This window comes from Crinia signifera, unplaced genomic scaffold (assembly GCF_055691185.1).
Source record: "Crinia signifera unplaced genomic scaffold, ASM5569118v1 HAP2_SCAFFOLD_859, whole genome shotgun sequence".
Lineage (NCBI taxonomy): Eukaryota > Metazoa > Chordata > Amphibia > Anura > Myobatrachidae > Crinia > Crinia signifera.
Genome location: NW_028142773.1, coordinates 7481 through 29514, shown reverse-complemented (window position 1 = coordinate 29514; position 22034 = coordinate 7481). Strand labels below are relative to the sequence as shown.

At 44.4% G+C, this 22034-nt stretch overlaps 1 protein-coding gene across 1 annotated transcript; it reads right to left on the bottom strand.

Annotated features, from left to right (window-relative positions):
• Positions 1-1270: 1270 nt before the first annotated feature.
• LOC146056613 (pyruvate dehydrogenase (acetyl-transferring) kinase isozyme 4, mitochondrial-like) lies at positions 1271-20815 on the bottom strand. Its single transcript, XM_083168425.1, has 10 exons — positions 20642-20815; positions 16395-16466; positions 12793-12977; positions 11494-11583; positions 10557-10634; positions 9709-9785; positions 8408-8506; positions 5955-6065; positions 5245-5358; positions 1271-3588 (listed from the first exon to the last, which is right to left on the bottom strand). Exons 1-10 carry the CDS (start codon positions 20707-20709, stop codon positions 3460-3462), a joined length of 1023 nt encoding a protein of 340 aa, XP_083024551.1. The 5' UTR covers positions 20710-20815; the 3' UTR covers positions 1271-3459.
• Positions 20816-22034: the final 1219 nt, after the last annotated feature.

Below are 22034 nucleotides of genomic sequence, written 5' to 3'. Positions count from 1 at the left end.
TGGACTAAATCATTGACAAAAATTCCGTTAGTCAAAATCCATTAAAGACTTACACAATGGGCGTCTTTGCCCAGCCTGTATGGATAACGATGATTTCACTATTGTAAAGCGCAACGGAATCTGCTGCGCTATATAAGAAACTGCAAATAAATAAATAAATGGGGAATATCGCTGGGCTGATAATCGCATTTTTTGGCCATTACAGCGATTTTTCCCCGGGGTGGAGGCTTTCCATAACAGGACGCTATGGAACGCAGTCTACTTCCTCGCTCATCTGCCGGTAATACCAGATGAGCGGCCGGTCCAGTGACGATATGGGTGCGCGCATCAGCGCTCACTGCTGCCCCGTACACACTGTTCAGCTCAAACTAGTAAACCGGGCGGCTTTCACTGGAAGTCCCCCAGTGCGTATGGGCTTTAAATCTTTAATAATAAAATGAGACATTTAAATTTATGCCATGTTCTCACTGCAAATGAGAAAGACACGGCTTTTACCCGGCATTAAAATGCCAGGGACTGCCGCGCTGGACCCCCGTTCTCACTGCAAGGCAAATTCCCGGGGGAAGAAGTTCTACTGGAGAATTTGCCTTTAAAACACAGGTTTTTCGGCAGTGTGAACGGGTCAACCCGTGTCTGCATACCCGGATCTCAGACACGGCTAAAAAGAAGGGTTTTACCCGGTTATGCGACCCGTTCACAATGCCAAAAATCCTGTGTTAAAAGGCAAATTCCTGGGTTGATGTGCTAGACCCTGGAATTTGGCTGCAGTGAGAACGGGGTATTAGTCAAATTTTAACAAAGTGACCAAGACTAAAAAGTGAGTGTGGGAGAAACCCACTGGAAAAACCCGGGAAAACATACAAACTCCATACAGCTAATGCTTTGGCTATGAACCGAACTTATGTCGGAGACAGTAATCCTTAATACTATGCCAACCATGCTGCCACAGATATATGTATCGCACAGCAGACACCGATTGCCAGGTTTACTGCCCGTTATGATGGTTCGGTCAGCAATATATCTCGAGCAACGTTGAAGGGGAATCTTTGAGGACAACCTGCTCAACAATGGCGGTCCTGCACATGGCATAAGAAATCACACCGCGTGATCCGTGATCACATTACTAGCAATGAATTGCTACTACAGGTTTACTTATTATAACTAAACATCTGTGATGCGACGGACTTGCTTTTCGTAGGGTTTGGGATGGAGATTGAGGTCCACAATAAAAGGGACCACTAAGCCAGAAATAACAGACATACCATTTCAATTAGTTTTAATTTTTAGATTTTTAATGAAAACATTGCCTAACAAAGCATAAGGATATTTTACAACACAGGAAGCCTATCTGGATATGCAAAACAGAGGCAAGGTCTCTAGAATGCTGGAAGTGAGGTCTTTAATAAATTAAAAAAGGTTCAGAAATCCTTGTACAATAATTAAAAGGGTAGTAAAACAAACAAACAAACAATAAGAAATAATGCATAGTGGGGCTCATTTTCTAAATGATGAAATACAATAAAACGTGTAATGGAGACCGATAAGGACTAACTTTGACACGTCGGGGGTGGTACACAAGTTGGGCATATGGTGTGCCCCTAATTAAAACAGATGTTCGGTATTTAGAGTTGGGCGCATCTGTGCAACAGCACCTCCCCTACACATCCGCGTGCGAGAGCAGCCGTCATACCAATCAGGACGTAACGGCACCAGTTCTGTCCTTGGTTCTGGAGTTCAGTCTGAAATCAGATTCATCTCTGCGTACGCTCACCTCTGATTATCCAGCAACGTGGTCTACACATCCAAGCCCAATACGGCCTACTTAGCCTCAAGAGAGATGCGGAAAACTCTGAGTAACAGATCCGGCCTGGTCAACCTGTGTTTCTCCAGCTATTGCGAAACTTCATATCCTAGCATAACCTGCTACACTTTATGCATTTCCTAATGGCAATGCTGTGGCGGGGCATGCTGGTACTTGTATTTTCAGATAAGACTGGCCTGGCTTGACAAATGCTTACGCCCACCTCACCGAAGCTAAAAAAATAAAAAAAAAATACCCGTCTCACAAGTCATAGAGCCAAGCCCGTCAGTCTCTCTAAAGCTTGCAACTAAAATCAGCCCCCCCCCAAAAAAAGGGTGGATACAGGTCTTGCATTTTTTTTACATTTTAACTTAAAAAAAAATCTCAAAAAGACATTTGGCAGGTGCACTTATACCTCATTCTAAGCCCCAAACGCTGTCTTTATATAACCTAAGCATATGGACGTCTGATGCGCCCGGGACGGGGATAAATAAATAACTCTATATCTTCCTATGGAACCAAGTCTTACCAACCCCATGAAATGTTGACTCCCAAATAAGAACTTTCTTATAACGTGACTTCTCTTCATTTGTGTTTTTTTTCCCAAAAACTGGATTTTCACACATTTGATAAACTCTAATGAAAATGAGCAAACAAAGATCCATTCCGGTTTTTATCACCCTTAATGGAAATACAGAAATATAAAAACCATTATACAATTGTGCCAGATGACCCTGTGGCGTAATAGGACATAGAATGACCTAGAGTACGAAATACAGGTGTCCACCATCGTCACCATCCAAGGTCTTATGTGCGAGTGAAATAATCGGACAGTGACATAAACACTCAAGCGTTCCCGCTTGGCAGCTTGCTGGACATGGAATACATACGCCACTTAGCCGCCGCGGCGAGCACAGCCGGCAGTACAAGAATATACTAGGACTGGTGCAAACGCTAGTAATATTGCTTGCAACTTTAAGTCGAACATGCAGATCCCCTCTTACTGCTCTCCAATTTCCCGTTTTATATACTAGCTGATTGTATCACAGAACGGAGATGACTAGATCACAGAACGATCGGTGATCCGCCATCTAGGATACACAATCTGGTATTTTTGGCAATAGCGAACAAACCTTCTCTAAGACGTGTGTGCTTTATGGAAGAGTGGCAGATTAAAGAATGTATTATTGGACATGGACTATCCTATGGATAGTGGGTAGTGTTTCAGCTGGTCAGTCTCAAGTTTGTGGATAAAAGTTCTGCTGGAAAAGTGATTGACAATTACAGATGAATCCTGGATAAAAGATCCTGCGGTAAGAAGAACTGAATTCTGAATCTGCGGTTTTCATAATAGGCCACGAATACTCAGCGATCATCATGAGTTGATTTTTGTTGTTGTTGCGGTCATTGACATTGATGCACCAGAAATAGGTAATATTGAAGAATTGTGAAGATATACAACTACTAGCTATGAAGTTTCCATCTTCTTGTGACAAAGGACTGGCTCGTCAGTCTCCAGTGTTGCATCCCTGGCCAGCTCTAGCACAGTACAGTTTGCCTCTGTCCTCCTGGCCACGTAACACTTGCAGGTAATAGTCCTGTGCAATAAGTGCTTGATCCCTTTCTCCAGCTCCTCGCCAAAACTCTGGGACGTCCTCTTACCTCGCCAGGTTCTTTGGCTCTCTGCTTGGAATACACCAGTCGTCGGCCTCCATGCAGATCTTATAGTGTTTCCACGCGGACTTGTTGAAGACAGGCAACCTCTCAACAGACTCTGACGACAGCGCCTGTAAATAGCCAAGGAGAACAATTCACAAAAATGCAGTGCACATGCTGATTGGTTGCTTGTTTAAATAAGTCACACTCCTAGTGTTGCACCCAATGAAATGCAAGGGCAAAATGTAATGGGTGTAAAAAACTGTGGAATTTGCTGACGGGAGGAGCTAAGTGAATCATGGATGTACCTTTTTGAGTATGGGCTGTTAAGAGGATTTCCCTACTGCGCATAATCCAGTCTTAATGTTCTAAAGGGAAGCTTCATGGTCTATCCCAAGATGGATGCCAAGATCTCTACTGAGCAAATTCAGGGGTTATCGTTAATGCAAGAGACTCGCGGTCACCTAAAATCCACAAAGCTGTTCCAGCATCCCAGCACCACTAACCGTTTGCAGTATACACTCACCCTGATCCACTCAAACTATGTACCATGACCACTGTGCATGTAACAGTGAGTACGGCTGTATCGGCTATCCATCAATAAACCAGCACCATTGGTTAAGTAACTCGCCTGTTCAAAGTATTAATCATCCGATGATGTGTGGGATGATATCGCAGAGTTATACTGGCACACCCCATTTCCACCAAGGGATTGGTCAATACTCAAGCAAACGGATGCACATCATTAAATTATATAGGAAGCAGTGATAACCCCAAGGCACTTGTGGACAACCTCAGTTCTGGTCACCGAGGAAAGGAATGGGCTGTGAGAGGTTAATGAGCATCTGATTGGAAAGGAGATGCAGCCGACACTACACCCCTCCCATCCCGCCAATGAGAAGCTGCAAACTCTCCCCTCCTCCTGTAAAACGTGGAGGTTTGGCAGCTGCTATCAGGTAACAGTCAGTGAAGCGACAGACACAAACTACACCTGGTGAAGGTTTGGATTTGGAAATAGCCTGAAACCAGCTGAATCAGGATTACGCTATAAAAAGAAATGTTTTTTTGTTTTCTTATCTCATACTGCTCTTGCGGCAATCCTGCTATTCTGTTCTATGACTGCCAAGGGTAACAGAGAGCCAGAGAGTTCATTTACTCTTCCCAGGTATTTAATGTGTAACGAAGAACAAAACAAGCCAGGGGAACTTTCACAGACACCTGGTCACATGATCCGAAAGTGGACCGATCATCTATTTAAACACATCTATAAATCTGCATTGAAATTAATTGACATTTATGGGTGATTCAGGTTAACTCGGCAAGAAGCAAATTTCCCTGCTAAGCAAGCGCTGAACCGCCACCTGCCAGTGAGCAAACGCACGCCCCCCTTCGCCGTGCAAATGTCCCCCCCCGGCATGCGAATGATGTGTACGCTGACACATTCGCATGCGGGCGTAAAATCATTTGATGGTCTGTTTTTATCTGGGTCAGAGATGGTCTAACAGGAGGTGGGCGCTGTTACTGTTTCTAGGGGGACACTCAGTGTTTTCATTGGACGCCCATAAACCGCTGTGAGTTTCCCTGCACCCAGAGTGTAATACTCGCCGATGGCGTTTGCACATGCGTATTTTTTTCCCATACGCACGAGCAGACCCGCAATAACAGTCCCAGGACTGAATTCGGCTCACAGCGAGCCAACCTGAATCACCCCTTTAATCTTTCATAGCCCTGGAAATACCCAACGATAACAAAACATCCAAAGACACACATTAGCGCAAGAAAATTACCTTTAAGTATATTACGGCATCTGTTCCAAAGCCTTCCATTGAATGCAGCATTAAATCCCCTTGAAAGTACTTTGCATAAAGTCTAGAAATTGGCAAACCGTACCCGAAACCAGCCTGAAAAGATCAAAAACGTCAGTGAGCGATTATCGTATTACAGCACAAATAACCTTTACCAATGAATTCTAGAACAGAGGCAGGCACCGACTGGCACCGCTGGAACTACATATACCAGCATGCTTTGCCACAGATTTGACATTCCCTAACATTTAAACGGTGACAAGGCAAGCTGGTATGTGTAGTTCCACAGCAGATGGCGTGCCAGATGTTACCTACCACTGGTCTAGAAGGATATATTCTCACGTGTCCTATGCTGTATACTTTCATAATATACAAAAAAGCCTTTTGTTTCTGGAGTGCAGAAGTGACGTGGTTTCTGGCCCGTTCTCATCACCCCTATCCCAGATAAACACTAAGTTTATGGACAGAGATGTTCCCGGACTACAAAGGACAATTCATTAGCGTTACAACAGAGACAATGTGTCAGGGAGGGGGTCGGGCTGCAAGGAGGCAGCTGTGCCCCATTACACAGGAAAGAGATCGCCCAAGTTACTCAATGAATTATGTCAGTAAGGAAGTTTAATTTATACAGCGCACGTTCTCCAACAGGACTCCAGGCGCTTGTAGTCAAGACTGGACAACAAGTCACTTACCAGTGGTGCATTGCGTGAATTGTCCATCATCGGCCGTGGTGCGGTGGAATACATATAGCTGAACAGACGTTCTATTTTTCTTAAAGGAACACCTCCTCCATTGTCCGAGATCTAATACAGAATGAATAATACAGGTTAAAAGGAGAAAACTGGGATAGAAAAATGGCCGCCATTTCAGTAATCACGGCTAAGCAACACCCACGTGTTCTAATGCCCCGCCCACCGGTATCAAAGCAACGTCATTAACTGTTCAAAGCCTGTTATCTGAATAAATATATATATTAGAGGTACTTGCGTACTACCACGGCGCCCACGATATTTGGACGCACAACATATAAATCGCATTGCATGCCATACACCCGATTCACTGCAATGCGATTTTGAAATTGTATAAGCCCCCTATACGATGTTTAATTGTATAAGTACCCTAATGGGGGCTTACAATGTTAGATGCACCCCCACTATGAACGTGAACCCGAAGCATGGCGAGCGCAGCGAGCCCGCGAGGGGCGGCGGTACGCTTCCTCCGACCTTTTCATACCCCCACTATCCACGTCGGCGTGGAGTTGATTTTATATAGTGTGGCGAGCGCAGCGAGCCACCGAGCCCGAAGCGTGGCAGGGTCGCGTATTACTTTACATGTATTCTGCGTCCGCTTGCCACGCTTCGGGCTCGGTGGCTCGCCACACTATATAAAATCAACTCCATGCCGGCGTGGATAGTAGGGGTATGAAAAGGTCGTAGGACGCGTACCGCCGCCCCTTGCGGGCTCGCTGCGCTCGCCACGCTTCGGGTTCACGTTCATAGTGGGGGTGCTTTTAACATTGTAAGCCCCCATTAGGGTGCTTATACAATTTAAAATCGCATCGCATTGTATGCCATATACAATGGTATACAATTTTAAATTGTATACCCTCGGGTGCCAATCTCGTCGCATCGCATACCATCGCATGCCTTACGGTCTGCGATGCGATGGGCGCCGTGCTAGTACACAAGTACCATATTAGATATTGCTTTCCTGTGTACACTGTTGGCATAAAAATAACTTTATTTGCACTGGAAGCACCAGTAGCTTATCGCCATTGAGGTGGAGTAAAGATCCAGCTTGTTTGTGCCAAGAAAACAAACAAAAAGGGACAAACCTGGAAGATTTTTGGAAAGTTCCACCCTGTGACCTAGACACGCATGAACCACATTTGAACAGCTCTTGTATATCCTAATAATCCCTGTAACAGCAGGGGTGGCCACACTGGTCCTCGAGATCTACCAAACAGTCCATGTTTTCCAGACCCCGTAACTGGTGCACAGGTGTAGTCATTACTAACGGTCACATTTCCCAGACTCCCTAGCTGGTGCACAGGTGTAGTCATTACTAACGTCCACATTTCCCAGACTCCCTAGCTGGTGCACAGGTGTAGTCATTACTAACGTCCACATTTCCCAGACTCCCTAGCTGGTGCACAGGTGTAGTCATTACTAACGTCCACATTTCCCAGACTCCCTAGCTGGTGCACAGGTGTAGTCATTACTAACGTCCACATTTCCCAGACTCCCTAGCTGGTGCACAGCTATAGTCATTACTAACGGTCACATTTCCCAGACTCCCTAGCTGGTGCACAGGTGTAGTCATTACTAACGTCCACATTTCCCAGACTCCCTAGCTGGTGCACAGGTGTAGTCATTACTAACGTCCACATTTCCCAGACTCCCTAGCTGGTGCACAGGTGTAGTCATTACTAACGTCCACATTTCCTAGACTCCCTAGCTGGTGCACAGGTGTAGTCATTACTAACGTCCACATTTCCCAGACTCCCTAGCTGGTGCACAGGTGTAGTCATTACTAACGTCCACATTTCTCAGACTCCCTAGCTGGTGCACAGCTGTAGTCATTACTAACGTCCACATTTCCCAGACTCCTTAGCTGGTGCACAGCTATAGTCATTACTAACGGTCACAATTCCCAGACTCCCTATCTGGTGCACAGCTGTAGTCATTACTAACAGTCACATTTCCCAGACTCCCTAGCTGGTGCACAGGTGTAGTCATTACTAATGGTCACATTTCCCAGACTCCCTAGCTGGTACACAGGTGTAGTCATTACTAACAGTCACATTTCCCAGACTCCCTAGCTGGTGCACAGGTGTAGCCATTACTAACGGTCACATTTCCCAGACTCCCTAGCTGGTGCACAGGTGCAATCATTCCTAACGGTCACATTTCCCAGACTCCCTAGCTGGTGCACAGGTGTAGTCATTACTAAATGCAACATTCTACAGATCCACATCTGGCCTAGAAAACATGGAATGTTGGTAAATCTAGAGGACCGGTTTGGCCACCCCTGCTGAACAGCAATTTGAATCAGTCCCTTAGACTGTAGGCGCCAATGGGTCAGGGACAGAGGTGACACATTCTCTGTATAGAGCAGCACTAAGCACATATATTAGAATAGATACCTTAATAGTGAGGTCTTCTTTTCCTAGGACAACATTGACTTGAATAGGTGGCAGAGAGGGACTGTCCTCATGATTCTCAATAGTGGCCCGCATGGCGTTCTGTAGGCATAGCAATATATTACATACAGTCAGTAGAACAAACCCACAGCACTTACAGCAAATACCACAAGCACTAGTAACAAATATATCGGGAAACGCCCAGAACGGATCTCTGTGGGGTTATTACGGGCATATAACATTCTGCACAGCCATGTACTAAATTTAGCCACCACCCGCCAACCACAAGAGAGAACATCAGCATTTCTCTGGGGTTACTATAGGGACGGTGTACTATCAGAGCGATCTATGACACAGCAGCTGACGAGCTGGATTGCACCAGACATATTGCTAAAAAACAAAACAATTAAATACTGTAGAATCAGCGTTTCCGCTCAAGCTGTTAGAATTTTGTCAAATATAAATTTTTCATTTAAACCCCGTCCTCCAAAAATCGCATCCTCCTGCAGATCTCTCCCTTCGCCCGCACCCACATGTCTCAGGACTTGCCTGGTCTCAAACAGCAAAGCATAAACCTTATACTAACAAATACAAAAACCCCTTTGAGTGCCAAGTGAATTTGTCAAAATAGGTGTGAAAATTGCCAAGAAAACCTTTGTAGTCACCAGAATGACCTGTAAATGTTACCTTATATAGGAAATAATCTTTTACAAAACATTTTTATTTGAATTTATATAACAAATGTGAGCGGCGCCGGCATTTTCAGCGGATATTTTACACATCTCTCGCAGAGATTTTGGCACTCAAAGGGCAGTATTTAATGCTGGGGGCAAGCGGTGTCACCGTTCGCCCAGTCAGTATTCAACTCCCCCCCTGCATACGCCGATTCCCCCTCGCTCCATTTTTGGAGCGAGGGGGAATCGGCGCATTTTGCCGCAGAAGCAGGGGGGCTCACAGCTAAATGCAGCGGGCTCCCTGAATGAGCCACGAGCCTCACTGTTTGGGGGAATCCTTGCTGTCCTGTGACCGTGAGGATTCCCCCGGAACGTTGAATGCGGTAAGCGGCCGGCGCTGGGGTTAAATGGTGAAGATCACTGGTTTTCTGTGATCCCTGCCATTTAACCCCCTCGCACCCACATTGAATGCTGCCCAAAGGGTTAAAGAGTTTGGTCTACAATTCTCTCTACTTTGTTAAGAGGTGCTCAAAAAAAAATAATAATAAAAAAAAAAAAAAAAACAGTAATTTACCCTTATTATTTTTCACAGAGAACATTATACGGCTCTAAAATTACTATAAACTGTACCTTGAAGAGTTCAAACAGCATGTGGTAGAGATGAGAAGGAACATATACAATATTTATAGGCTCCCCAGGTGCTTTTCCTACATAAAAAAAAATAATAAAAATGATATAGAAAATTACATATGTTTGAACATAAAATAAAAATCAGGAATAAACAAAAATCAGGAGGAGATTGTCTAGAATGTTTTATGGCTGCATTCACTTAACAGCGGGTGCATTTTAGCATTGACAAAATATCTATGGCATGGTTAGTGCCTATCATGTGGGATCAATGATCCCCATATAGTAGCCACAAATGTTATTACCACCCCCCCACTATGGGGTAGATTTATTAAGCTCGGTGAAGTGATAAAGTGTCTGGTTTGTATCACCGGCCAATCATTTCCTAACTGTGAAGTTACAGGCTTGGTTTGAAAAATGACAGGTAGGAGCTGATTGGCCGGTGATAAAAACCAGACACAAACCTAGATTGTTACAGTGCTGGAAGACAAAGTTTTGGAGCTTCTGATCTATAAGGATAATTTCCTGTCAATAGAACATACCCTACATTTGTAAACATGGGATTAAGCTGGGTACCTCCCACAAAATGGCTGCCTATCGCTAGGTGAGGGGAAGGGGGAGCGACGCGGTAATTTTCTAGGAGGTAGTGAAGCTTTAAGGTATTGCTTAACAATACCCCGATTGGGTAAAAATCATTTCACTTTGGCACATTTGTTACAGCTTATAAAGCTGGGGCCACAGAGGGATAACTAGCATGTGTGGTAACCATTATGCCCAGTAATCGGAGCAGAGGAAAACCCGGAATGTAGTACAGATCCCAGTGCCCCATATACAGTATATAGGTAACTTACCATTGGTCTGCTCTACTTTCAGTTCAGGAGAAGCTAAGTAATACTGGTCACATAGCATCTTGGCATTCTCAAAGGCATCTGAAATATATTAATATGTACTTATTGTTAAAGGCATTTGAAAGAACATATTGTAAGAAAACTTGCTTGCTACAAATGTGTCCACATACATCTATCCTCCATGCGATACAAGTCATGTTATACAGAACACGGGAGTGCCCTGTGACTCTGTTTAATAGAAAGACGCCCGGCACTACAGAGTCTTATTTTCAAAGACGCACAAGCAGCTCCTGCTGATTAAAATATGTGATGTACCTATAGTCAGTGTCTGACTGTATCTGCTTAACAAAGGGAACGCTACAGTATTCACCTGGAAAACACTGTAATGTAGCAATTCCTATGCAGATACAGCTGCAGTCACACACAGAATATAGACATGCCACAAGTTATTTTAATCAGCAGAAGCTGCTTATGAGTCCCTTTATCCATTTTGGAAGCAAGATGCAGGTTAATGTAAAAAAGTTGAAAAAAAATAAATAAAAAAAAACACCTGGCGCTACAGAGTTGTTCTACTAAAAGAGAGGTCTGGGACAAAAGGAGGCTAGATGTAGGTGGACATCTGTAAATGTATAGATTTGGTTAACCAGGATGGCCTCACCATTGCACAGGTAGAGTGCTAATTATTGGACTCAATCATAAACAGATTTATGAATATATGAATGTAATGATCTACTTTCCCAGAATGTCAGGGAGCCTTCCAGATGTTTTTGAAAAAAAAAAAAAAAAAAAGGCAATCCTCCAGCAACCCACCCAATCAGTCACAGAATACAATGTTTGCAATCAATGTATGGTGTGAAACAAAAAATAAAAAACCTATTTGACTTTCAAGTATTATACACCACCCCGTCATTGCCCTAGGAAACCAATGTCTGCAACTTACCATGTGCTACTTCCACTACGTCACAGTTTGGGTCAATACTCCCAATGTGCTTAGGGTGGGCTGGGTTAGTTCCTCCATCAAACAGAAGTGCTGAAATAAATGGAAAATAATATATAACAACTCGTTTTATAGAATGACTAACTAGGCAATGCGCGCAGGCGAGTCTTATCTGCAAACCTGAGCATTGCTAATTAGGATACGCATTGCTCAAGTACAGATCGGGTGATGGGGTGCAGAACTTATTTTTCATTGCCGTGTTAAGACACACACACACACACTTCTTGGAAACAGACTGAGCCACCTATCAAGACCAGCCAATGAGGGCAGGGTGTGCGCTGGACTCTGCTCTACACGCCTGTCAGACAATGTTGTTTTCCTGATCTTTGCTCCCATTGACACTGTACAATCATCAGGCTCAGAATGCCCCTAGTCAGTATGGTAATTCCGCATAGCAGGCTGTTTCGGCGTATAGCCGCTGCAATGGTGATGTAAGCAGGTTTTATCATTTACTTGCCGCTGTGATGAAAGTATCCGACCATATGAAATATTAACAGTAAACAGTTTTTACCTCATACTGGGGGAGATGTACAAAAACTTGCAAATAAGTTCTAACCAATCAGCTACTAGCTGATATGTTACAAGCAGTGTTTGAAAATTAACGATTTGGGTGGTACTTTCTCTAAGATTTGATACAACTCCCCCACTGTAAGAACCATAGCCAATCCACAAGCCCCACTTCTCAGAGTTTGTGCAAATAATTTTTGAACCAGCCAATCAGATTGTTACTTTCCTAACTCCGTTTAGACCAGGGATGGGGAGCCTTCCAACTGTTTAACTACACATCCCAGCATTCCCTGATACAGCTTTTCTATTTGGTCATGCTAAAACTGTAGCAGGGCATGCTGGGATGTGCAGTTCAAAAACAGCTAGAGGGCTCAAAGGTTTCCCATCCCTGGTTTAGACATTAATAAAAACTACCTCACGTTAGATGCCTCAACCCAATACAGTCACCGTTACTCAAGTCACTGACTACAAGCTATATTAATGAACATGCAGATCATCTAGGGGCCAGCATACTATATCCAGTAACCCTGCTAAACAAAAAGTGGGGCATAATGATTATCACAGTGGTGCACTGCCCAATCACACACACAAATTGATCGGACATCTTTATTAAAAGCCTCATCTGATCAGACACGTGAAACTTGTGCAGCCACGCCAGGCAACCTGTCAATATTTTCCAACAAGTGCTCAGATGGGTGAAATCAGGTCCGCTGCACAAAGTAAACCCCTCCTTACTGTGCTGGTTGATTAACATCCTGATGGAGATGCGACTCATGTAGAAACGGTCTAAGAAGTACTGGATGTTCTGATTGGTCACCGGATCCACGCCAAATGCTTCCTTGTACTCGATGACCCCTTGGGCCATTGTAGGGACGACGTTGTTGTGGCGGTTACGGATGGTCACCAGAGATTCCGTAAAGCTAAAGGAAAAAAAAAAAAAAAAATAAGATAATTAAACAGGAGTTTATCAGGAAACTAGCTGATGTAGAATATATTGCCTATATCTAAGTATCTTGGGAAAACAAATAAAATGGGAAACTACAGCTGTATCCTCCTTCATCTTACAGCCTATCTATGGTAACCACAAGGTGTCCGCTGCGAATCGTACCTGTGTCAGTGCGTATGCTCCCAGGATGCATTGGCTTTCAAGGCGCGCTAGTTGGTAACATGAAGGACACAGCTGTACCTGAACGATTCAGGACTGTGATTCATTTGGTTTAATCAAAAGTGAGAGGTAGCCAGCTAACATTGTATGCAATCCCCTCGCCTACATTAGCACACGTGCTGGGATGTTTATACTCTCCCATGTTAACAACCAAGAGGACCCCTGAGGTGTTTATCCATTGGTCCCACAAATAGAGTAGCTGATGTACACAAAGGGAGGGGGTGGGGGGCTTTCCTCACCATCTGATTATTGACACCTTTAGATGCTGAAACTGGTGCACACAGTATGTGCATATTAATAGCCCTCCTGCTCCTGTAAAAGGAGGAGTAGTCCCAAGTGCCTGCCTTAACCAAGCTTCATCCCTCCAGTCCTGGTGTGGAGCACCTCAGAGACTTTGCTAAAGGGGTTAACCCCTTCCTGACAGAGCTAGTTTTTGCGTTCCTGACAGAGCCATTTTTTTCAAATCTGACATGTCTCACTTAAGTGGGGATAACTTTTTTTTGCTTTTACTTATCCCAGTGATTTTGAGATTGTTTTTTCGTGACACATTGTACTTCAAATTAGTGGTAAATTTGGGTCGATACAGTCTGTGTTTTTTTGTGAAAAATACCAAAATGTCGTGAAAAAATGGAAAATTTAGCGATTTGCAAAATGTTAAATTTTCTGCTTGTGAGACAAATAATCATACCACTCAAAATAGTTAATAACTAACATAGACCATATGTCTACTTTATGTTGCCATCATTATTTCAACTTCCTTTTCATTTTTTTGGACACTAGGAGGCGTAAAATATGAATAGCAAATTCTCAAGAAAATTTCAAACACTGATTTTTTTAGGGACCAGTTCAGTTCTGATGTGACTTTGAGGGACTTGTATGTGAGACACCCCCATAAATGATGCCATTTCAAAAACTGCACCCCTCACAGTATTCAAAACAGCATTTTGGAAGTTTGTTAACCCTTTAGGTGTTTCACAGGAATTAAAACAAAGTGTAGGTGAAATTTCAAAATTTCATTTTTTTTGCAGAGTTTCAATTTTAATACATTTTTCTAACGAATACAGTAGATTTTACTAGAGAAATGTGACTAAAAATTGATTCCCCCAATTCTTTTGTTTTCATAATTATACTATATGTGGCCCTAGTGTGCACGGTGACCAAACCACAGGCTTCATAATAGAAGGAGCACCTACTTGATTTTGGAGCCTCCTTTTTATGAGATTATTTTTTAGGCACCATGTAGGTTTCTAGGCACCATAAGATGCTAAAAGTTAGGAACCCCCCCACAAGTGACCCCATTTTGCAAACTACACCCTTCAGGGAATTCATCTAGGGGTATAGTGTACATTTCAAACCCCCAGGGGTTTCACCAATTGTGGTACAACTGGGCAGTGAAAATAAAAAAAAAAAATTTTTCATTTTCACAGCTCAGTTGTATCAAAATTGGTGAAACCCCGGGGGGTTTGAAATGTACACTATACCCCTTGATGAATTCCCTGAAGGGTGTAGTTTGCAAAATGGGGTCACTTGTGGGGGGGTTCCACTGTATGGGTGTTTCGGGGGTCATTCAACCAGAATCTGTGCTGCAAAATCCAAAAATCACTCCTTCCCTTCTGAGTCCTGCCATGCACCCAACTGGTATTTTTTGGTCACACATGAGGCATTGCCGTACTCGGGAGAAATTGGGGCACAGATTTTGGGGTGCTTTGTCTCCTTCATTCCTTGTGAAAATGAAAAATTTTGAGCCAGATCTGCATTTTTGTGTAAAAAAATGTAATTTTTTACACAAAAATGCAGTTCTGGCTCAAAATTTTTTATTTTCACAAGGAATGAAGGAGACAAAGCACCCCAAAATCTGTGCCCCAATTTCTCCCGAGTACGGCAATGCCTCACGTGTGACCAAAAAATACCAGTTGGGTGCATGGCAGGACTCAGAAGGGAAGGAGTGATTTTTGGTGGCGGAATGAATGGTGGGTGCTATGTCGCATTAGCAAGACCCCCGAAGCACCAATACAGTGGAACCCCCCCACAAGTGACCCCATTTTAGTCACCAGCTTTGGGAGGGGGGCTGGCGCTGCGGCTGGCGGGGGGGTGGGAGGGGTGCTGGCGCTGCGGCAGCCGGGTGGGTGGGAGGGAGGGGGGCTGCCGATCGGTGGGGTATATACACACACACACACACACACACACACACACACACACACACACATATATATATGTGTGTATATATGTATATATATATATATATATATATATATTTATATATATACATATATATACACACACATATATATATATATATATATATATATATATATATATATATATATATATATATATATATATATATATATATGTGTGTATATATATATATATATATATATATATATATATATATATATATATATATATATATATATATATATATATATATATATATATATATATTTTCAGTGCATATATTTTATTGTACACCTTTTTCAGCAGCTTGATGCTGCTGCTGCTGCTGCGGGGGGGAGGGGGGAGGAGGGCAGCGCTGCGTGCGCCCCAGACGCTCCGGGGGAGCCGTTGGAGCCGCTGCTGCTGCCGGGTGAGTGCCCGGCGGGTGCGAGGGGTGGGCTGCACATCGGTGGTGATCAGTGCTGTACCTGACAGCACCGATCACCACCGATCCCTGTGTTACCGAGCGGCTTAGCCGCCGGTAACACAGGAAACGCTGTGAATGGCTGTTCAGATTTGAACAGCCAATCACAGCGATCGCCGACCGGGGGGGGCACCCCTGCCCCCCCTGGGCGGCGAGGGGGGATGTCTGCTGTCAGGGACAGCAGACATCACCTAACTGTCACTGCGTCTCTAGACGCAGTGACAGTTAAAAGTCATGACGTACATGTACGTCAAATGTCGGGAAGTACTTCCCGACCATGACGTACATGTACGTCAAATGTCGGGAAGGGGTTATTCTCAGGTTCCCATTGTCATGTACTATTAATGGCTAATGGAACATTCTGAAAACCTGAGAAAGTGAAATGAATGTCTTCCTTGTAGTGTAAACAAGCACGTTGTGTTCCCTAATTTAATCCAATCTTCCAGCGGACGGTTGAGACATTTTATTTCCTGCGCCTCGAGCGACAAACACATACACACACACACACACACACACACACACAACACTTACTCAGACAGAACCCTCTGGTCATCTGGGTTCTTTTCCACAAATTCTATTAGTTCCATCAAGCTTTGGACATACCTGGGAGACAAAACACAAAACATAATGCTCAGTACACACAATACACAGTAGTATAATCATTGTTTTTATTAGGATATATATATATATTATACTGAAAGAAAACATGACCCGCAATCCATATATCGCTTTATTTTTGCTCCTTATATCAGGACATCAACAATACAAATGACTATAACATAAATAAATACACTTACACGTCATCGTGACTCCGGGGACGTTGCGGCTGGGACCGCGATCAGGGGCGAGTGGGTAAGTGTATTTAACTATGTTATTGTCATGTGCATTGTTGATGTCCTGACGAAAGGCACAAAAATAAAGTAAATGCAATAATGCATGCAGCGTAGGCTGCCATTTTTGTGGGATAGTTATAATGGGTACTTGTTTCCTAGCACGGCCACAAAGATCATGATCGTGGGCATCGTGAGGAAAAATCGGGGGCATCGCGGCCATCGCATGCACTAAAAAAATCGGGTGCGATGGCCGCGACGCGATGCCCACGATTTCCCCATAGGGAACAATGTTAAATGCCTCAATTTACCCAAATCATCATAGGGAACAATGGTAAATGGCCCAGAAACCCCCCAAAACACCCCTGAACAGTGAAATGTCCCCCCAAAAGTATTTTACGCCACCCCACGATCAACGTGAACCCGAAGCGTGGCGAGCGCAGCGTCGGTACGCGTCCTCCGACCTTTTCATACCCCCACTATCCACGTCGGCGTGGAGTTGAGAATAGAATAGTGTGGCGAGCGCAGCGAGCCACCGAGCCCGAAGCGTGGCGAGCCCCGCGAGGGGACGCGGATACCTGTGAAGCCCGCGAAGGGAAGCGTTTACCTGTGAAGGTATCCGCGGGGCTCGCTGCGCTCGCCACGCTCGCCACGCTTCGGGCTCGGTGGCTCGCCACACTATTCTATTCTCAACTCCACGCCGACGTGGATAGTGGGGGTATGAAAAGGTCGGAGGACGCGTACCGCTGCGCTCGCCACGCTTCGGGTTCACGTTGATCGTGGGGTGGCGTAAAATACTTTTGGGGGGACATTTCACTGTTCAGGGGTGTTTTGGGGGGTTTCTGGCCCATTTACCATTGTTCCCTATGATGATTTGGGTAAATTGACCCATTTAACATTGTTTCCTATGGGAAATCGGGGGCATCGCGGCTAAATTGAGGCATTTAACATTGTTCCCTATGGGGAAATCGCAGGCATCGCGTCTGGACCATTTAAGCCTTTTTTAGCCGCATATGACGCGACCGACCCGATTTTGACTGTTTTCAATGCATTTCAATGGGAAAATCGGGGGCATCGCGTCGGTCGCGTCGTATACCACTAAAAATGACACCCGATGCCCACGATTGTGGCCGTGCTAGGAAACAAGTACCTTATAATGTTATTTATATAGCATTTTTCACCCAATAGGATACATCTACAAACCAGCAATGACAGTGACCAAATGCCTTATGCCTCAGCGATGAAGAATAGGGATTATTTAGAGCAATAACAACTTTTTAGCTGCTGTCCAGGTGAACAGAAATAGGTGTAGCATTGTGCAGATCTACACTATGGCCCTTATTCTGATTGACTCACAAGGCTGCGAAATCCGCAGCCTTGCGAGTCCATCCGATGCCGCCCGCAGTGCCCGCCGCCCCCCCCTCATTACCATGAGAACGCCTATGAAACGCTGGGCGTTCCCATAGGGTAATGGTGTTGCCCGGCGCCCCCCTCACCGGCTGTGTACAGAATGTTCACCATCGGTGTACGCACATGCGCAGAAATGCATCTGCACACCATCGGTCCTCCGCAAGGAAGACCAAATCAATTAGAATAAAGGTCCTATGTTGGGTACACACTAGAACACAGGTTCTCAAAGTCGGACCCCACACAGTGCAAGTTTTGTAATCCTCCTCCCAGAATCAAATGAAACAATTAGCGCCACCTGTGGATCTTCGAAAATGTGTCAGCCAGTAATGAGTGCACCTGTCGGGTGACCTGCAAAACATGCACTTTGAGGGGTCATGAGGACAGACTTCGAGAACCTATGCACTAGACAATAGGTCAATCCAGGGCTGATCAGAACGATATATGGACCATATCATCTAGTACAGGCATGGCCAAAATGTGGCCCTCCAGCGGTTGTGAAACTACACATCCCAGCATGCCTTGCCATAGTTTTAGCATTCCCTAATTGCAAAACTGTGGCAAGGCATGATGGGACTTGAAGTTTCAGCTGGAGAGCCATAGATTGCCCATGTCTGATCTAGTGTGTACGGCCAATCTGTGTGCCTCCACCATAGTTACCAACGTCTTCTGACCGTCCCTGCTGGAGAGCCAATCAGAAGACGTCAATAGTGATGCTCTATTGACAAATGCAGTGTGGCATCCCTCACCACTCTCCTGCATCGTCTGTGATGCCGGCCGGGTACACATTGCTCTAGTGTTTACCATGAGAATGAACTTGGTTTACAAGGAAATAAAATATATAGCACTACTTCATGAGGTAAATTGTGACCTATGTATAGGCAGACGGGCATAGACAGAAATGGAAGCAGGCTTTGGAACGAGAAGGAGAGTTTCCCGCCTTGTGCAAACTTGGTTCAGTCCAACTGTCCAAAGTCTCCAACTACAGGATTCACAATAATAAAACCTCCCACCGAGCAACAGCCTATCCTGTCCTGCCTCCCAGCGACAGCCTTCCTTGGTGACTTTTTGGCCAATTTGTTGGCACATTTCCCTGGACATAACCCAACTAAATTCAGAGACTTGCGATAAGGAAATGGGAACAAACTGTCCCTGTAACATTTGTGCCAAGCAGTTAACTGCCTTGTGAGAGCGTACACTATCTGACAGGCCAGTGCGCACTCATCAGTGACACCAACTGAAAACACCCAATGGCCCCAAGATGTCCCCTAAAGTTGTTTTAGAACTTTTTTTTTTTATTTAAACATTGGCAAGCCCCAACGTGAATTTGTTCTGAGATCCTAAATAAGGTGGTTCACGATAAGATGTGGCCAAAAAAATTAATTTGGAGATCGGACCCACCGCTACTCGAAAGGGACCATGACATACACTAAAAACAAAGCAGGACATAAGATACAGGCCTATACACGGGACAACATATCTAGGACATGTCTTACAAATCCGGTCACCTGCAGGAAACAACTCTTATGAAAGTGCTTCGACAGATACATTTTTGCAATATATATCAAATAATTGAACATAATGTAACTTAGCATCTTAGCCATGACGCGGTACTGACCTGGGCCGGCGGGATTCAATGTCTCGCCTGCCGAGCAGGGGGCGTGGCCAAGAGAAGCGGCTGGAAATCATTGAGCTGCAGCCGGGAGCTCGACAATTCCCGGCAGAATGTGCCCGACTGCTTGTCAAGTCGGGCTCGTGCTGCCAAGATCCCCGTTCAATGCAGTCAGGGAAGACAGCATTGAATAGGGCCCCGCCGCTATTTCCCCGTTGGGAATAGCGGTGGGAGATTGAATATCCCCCTAAAGCTACATAGAGTAGAATGTATCTGACCGCTCCTGAGACTGTTCAACATAGTAAAACTGAGGACTGTTGTATTTGACCACAAGCTTTTTAGAGTCTGTCCCCTTAAGTGGTGTGAAAAACTAAATTCTTTGCAATATACCGAACGCCAATCACATTTTCAGGGAACGTGTTTGAAGTAAAAAAAAAAAAAAGTGTTTTTCTTTCCTAGAAAGTCACGTAGGAATGTACACGTGGAAGAATGTTACAGCAGGCTGTCGGGTTACTGTACCTTATCATAAGCACAATGAGATCAACATGTTGTGCAGTCTTCAACTTTGTACATCAATAAAACTTAGAACGCTGACGTACAATGCTGTCGGTTTCTATGCAATGGCTCCTGTAGTGCGACACATTAATCTCATTGGCTGCACATGTTTTCTGACCAGAGGTGGAACGCAGGGGCAGATTCAATAACCCGTGGGTCGTGCGGTGCAGGCTCTTCTACTGGGTAAAATGGTTTGGTGCCGTTCAATTAGAGCCCAACAAACTCTTAACCCCGATTTGTGCTTGTGGGACTTATGAAGAGCTCCCAGCACTTTACATTGGGGGAGAGACCGCACAACACAACGGGAAGTGAAACAGCGCTTTGGGTGCTCAAGGCAATGGAAAAGATACAGTGTGCGGGCTCCTTGTTCTTACCAGCTCTGCACGAGTTGTACAGAAGGGGTCCCAAGCAGGGGGTCCGGGAGGATGTAGATTTCCCTCATTATATTTGCCAGTCGTACAGGTAGCTCTTGTCGCAGGAAAACAAAAGACGTCTTCTCGCATCCATTGGCTGATCCTAAATGACAGACAGAAACGTAGGCGGTTTAGATACAGTCAACACCTGATAAAGACATAAGATACTGGTTTGGGACAATTACACTTGGGCCCAGTGGCTGATCACAGTCCGCGGGGCCCTATTCACCTAATGCACGTTCCAGCACTGGGTGAGGTGAACAGATTTCATGTCACACTAGCATTTGGTCTTCTCAAACTCAAATACCTGGACCCTTCCTATACAGTCTGGCCAGTCTGACCTTTCATTCAATAGAGGGCAAACGTAGTATTACTTACATTGCAGCTGCTCGTTAAAGGTCTCCATCAATAACTAGGCTCATTAATACCAGTAAAAGCATGTATATGTATACTTGGAATTCCCCTGATAAAAAAAGGGTCAGGTGCAATTTATATTCTCTGTCCAAACTTCACACAAATAAGATCAGACTATGAAACCTTTCTCAATGCTGTAATATAATGTGCCACGGGCTTTATACAGTGCATTATACGGCGTTAGAAGCACAAAACGGCCATGTTGTACCGTATAACATTACAGCAAATGTTACTGGTATAACAATAGTGAACCTGACCAGCTGCAGACAAGAATCCCTGTAGAAAGGGCTTAGTTGTATATTTATAGAATGTTGGGGACATCTCTCCTAATCTTTGCCTGATCTGTGCGGCCGGTTTATTAGATGACTCTAAGGAGATTTATCACATCACGCATTCTGTCAGCCATATACAAGGTATATCAGTGCTGATATACAGACCCCACTGTGCTAGAAACACACAGACAGCGACACCCCAGGCAGGGAACAAGATCTGCATGAGTTTTCAAAGATGGCGGGTGCTAGAATGAACACCACAAGTGATAAAATACCAGCCCATAGGCTCACAACTGTCATTTTTGTTCAAAACCAGCCTGTAACTTCACCAGGATTAATAAGACTGCCACCCTATCTTCAAGGCGCCCCTAACCATCCAGGTTTTAAATATTCCACGCTTACACACAGGAGAACTAATTACCTCAGTTACCCATCTGTGCTCAAGCACAGAGGCCCTTAAAACTTGGAAGGTTAGCGTGCCTTGAGGAAAGCCTTTTATAAAAAGGTAAGGATTGCAGCAGAAATATAAATGGAATCAATATTTCATTAGAATGTAGAAATGTTTTTTTTTTTTTTTTTTTTTTTTATAAAAAAGGCAAAAGCGGGAAAAGCTTGGGACCGGCCGCAGCTGCAAACCGTATTCCTAAATGCATAGCTATGGAGTTATT

What these genes read in the sequence shown, in the direction of transcription:
- LOC146056613 (XM_083168425.1), bottom strand. Translation starts at nt 20,709, where the DNA reads ATGAGGGAAATCTACATCCTCCCGGACCCCCTGCTTGGGACCCCTTCT. An exon ending in AAGAAGACCTCACTATTAAG is followed by an intron (nt 6,066 to 8,407) that starts GTATCTATTCTA and finishes ATTCTGTATTAG; the next exon opens with ATCTCGGACAATGGAGGAGG. An exon ending in ATGCCGTAATATACTTAAAG is followed by an intron (nt 3,589 to 5,244) that starts GTAATTTTCTTG and finishes GGCTATTTACAG; the next exon opens with GCGCTGTCGTCAGAGTCTGT.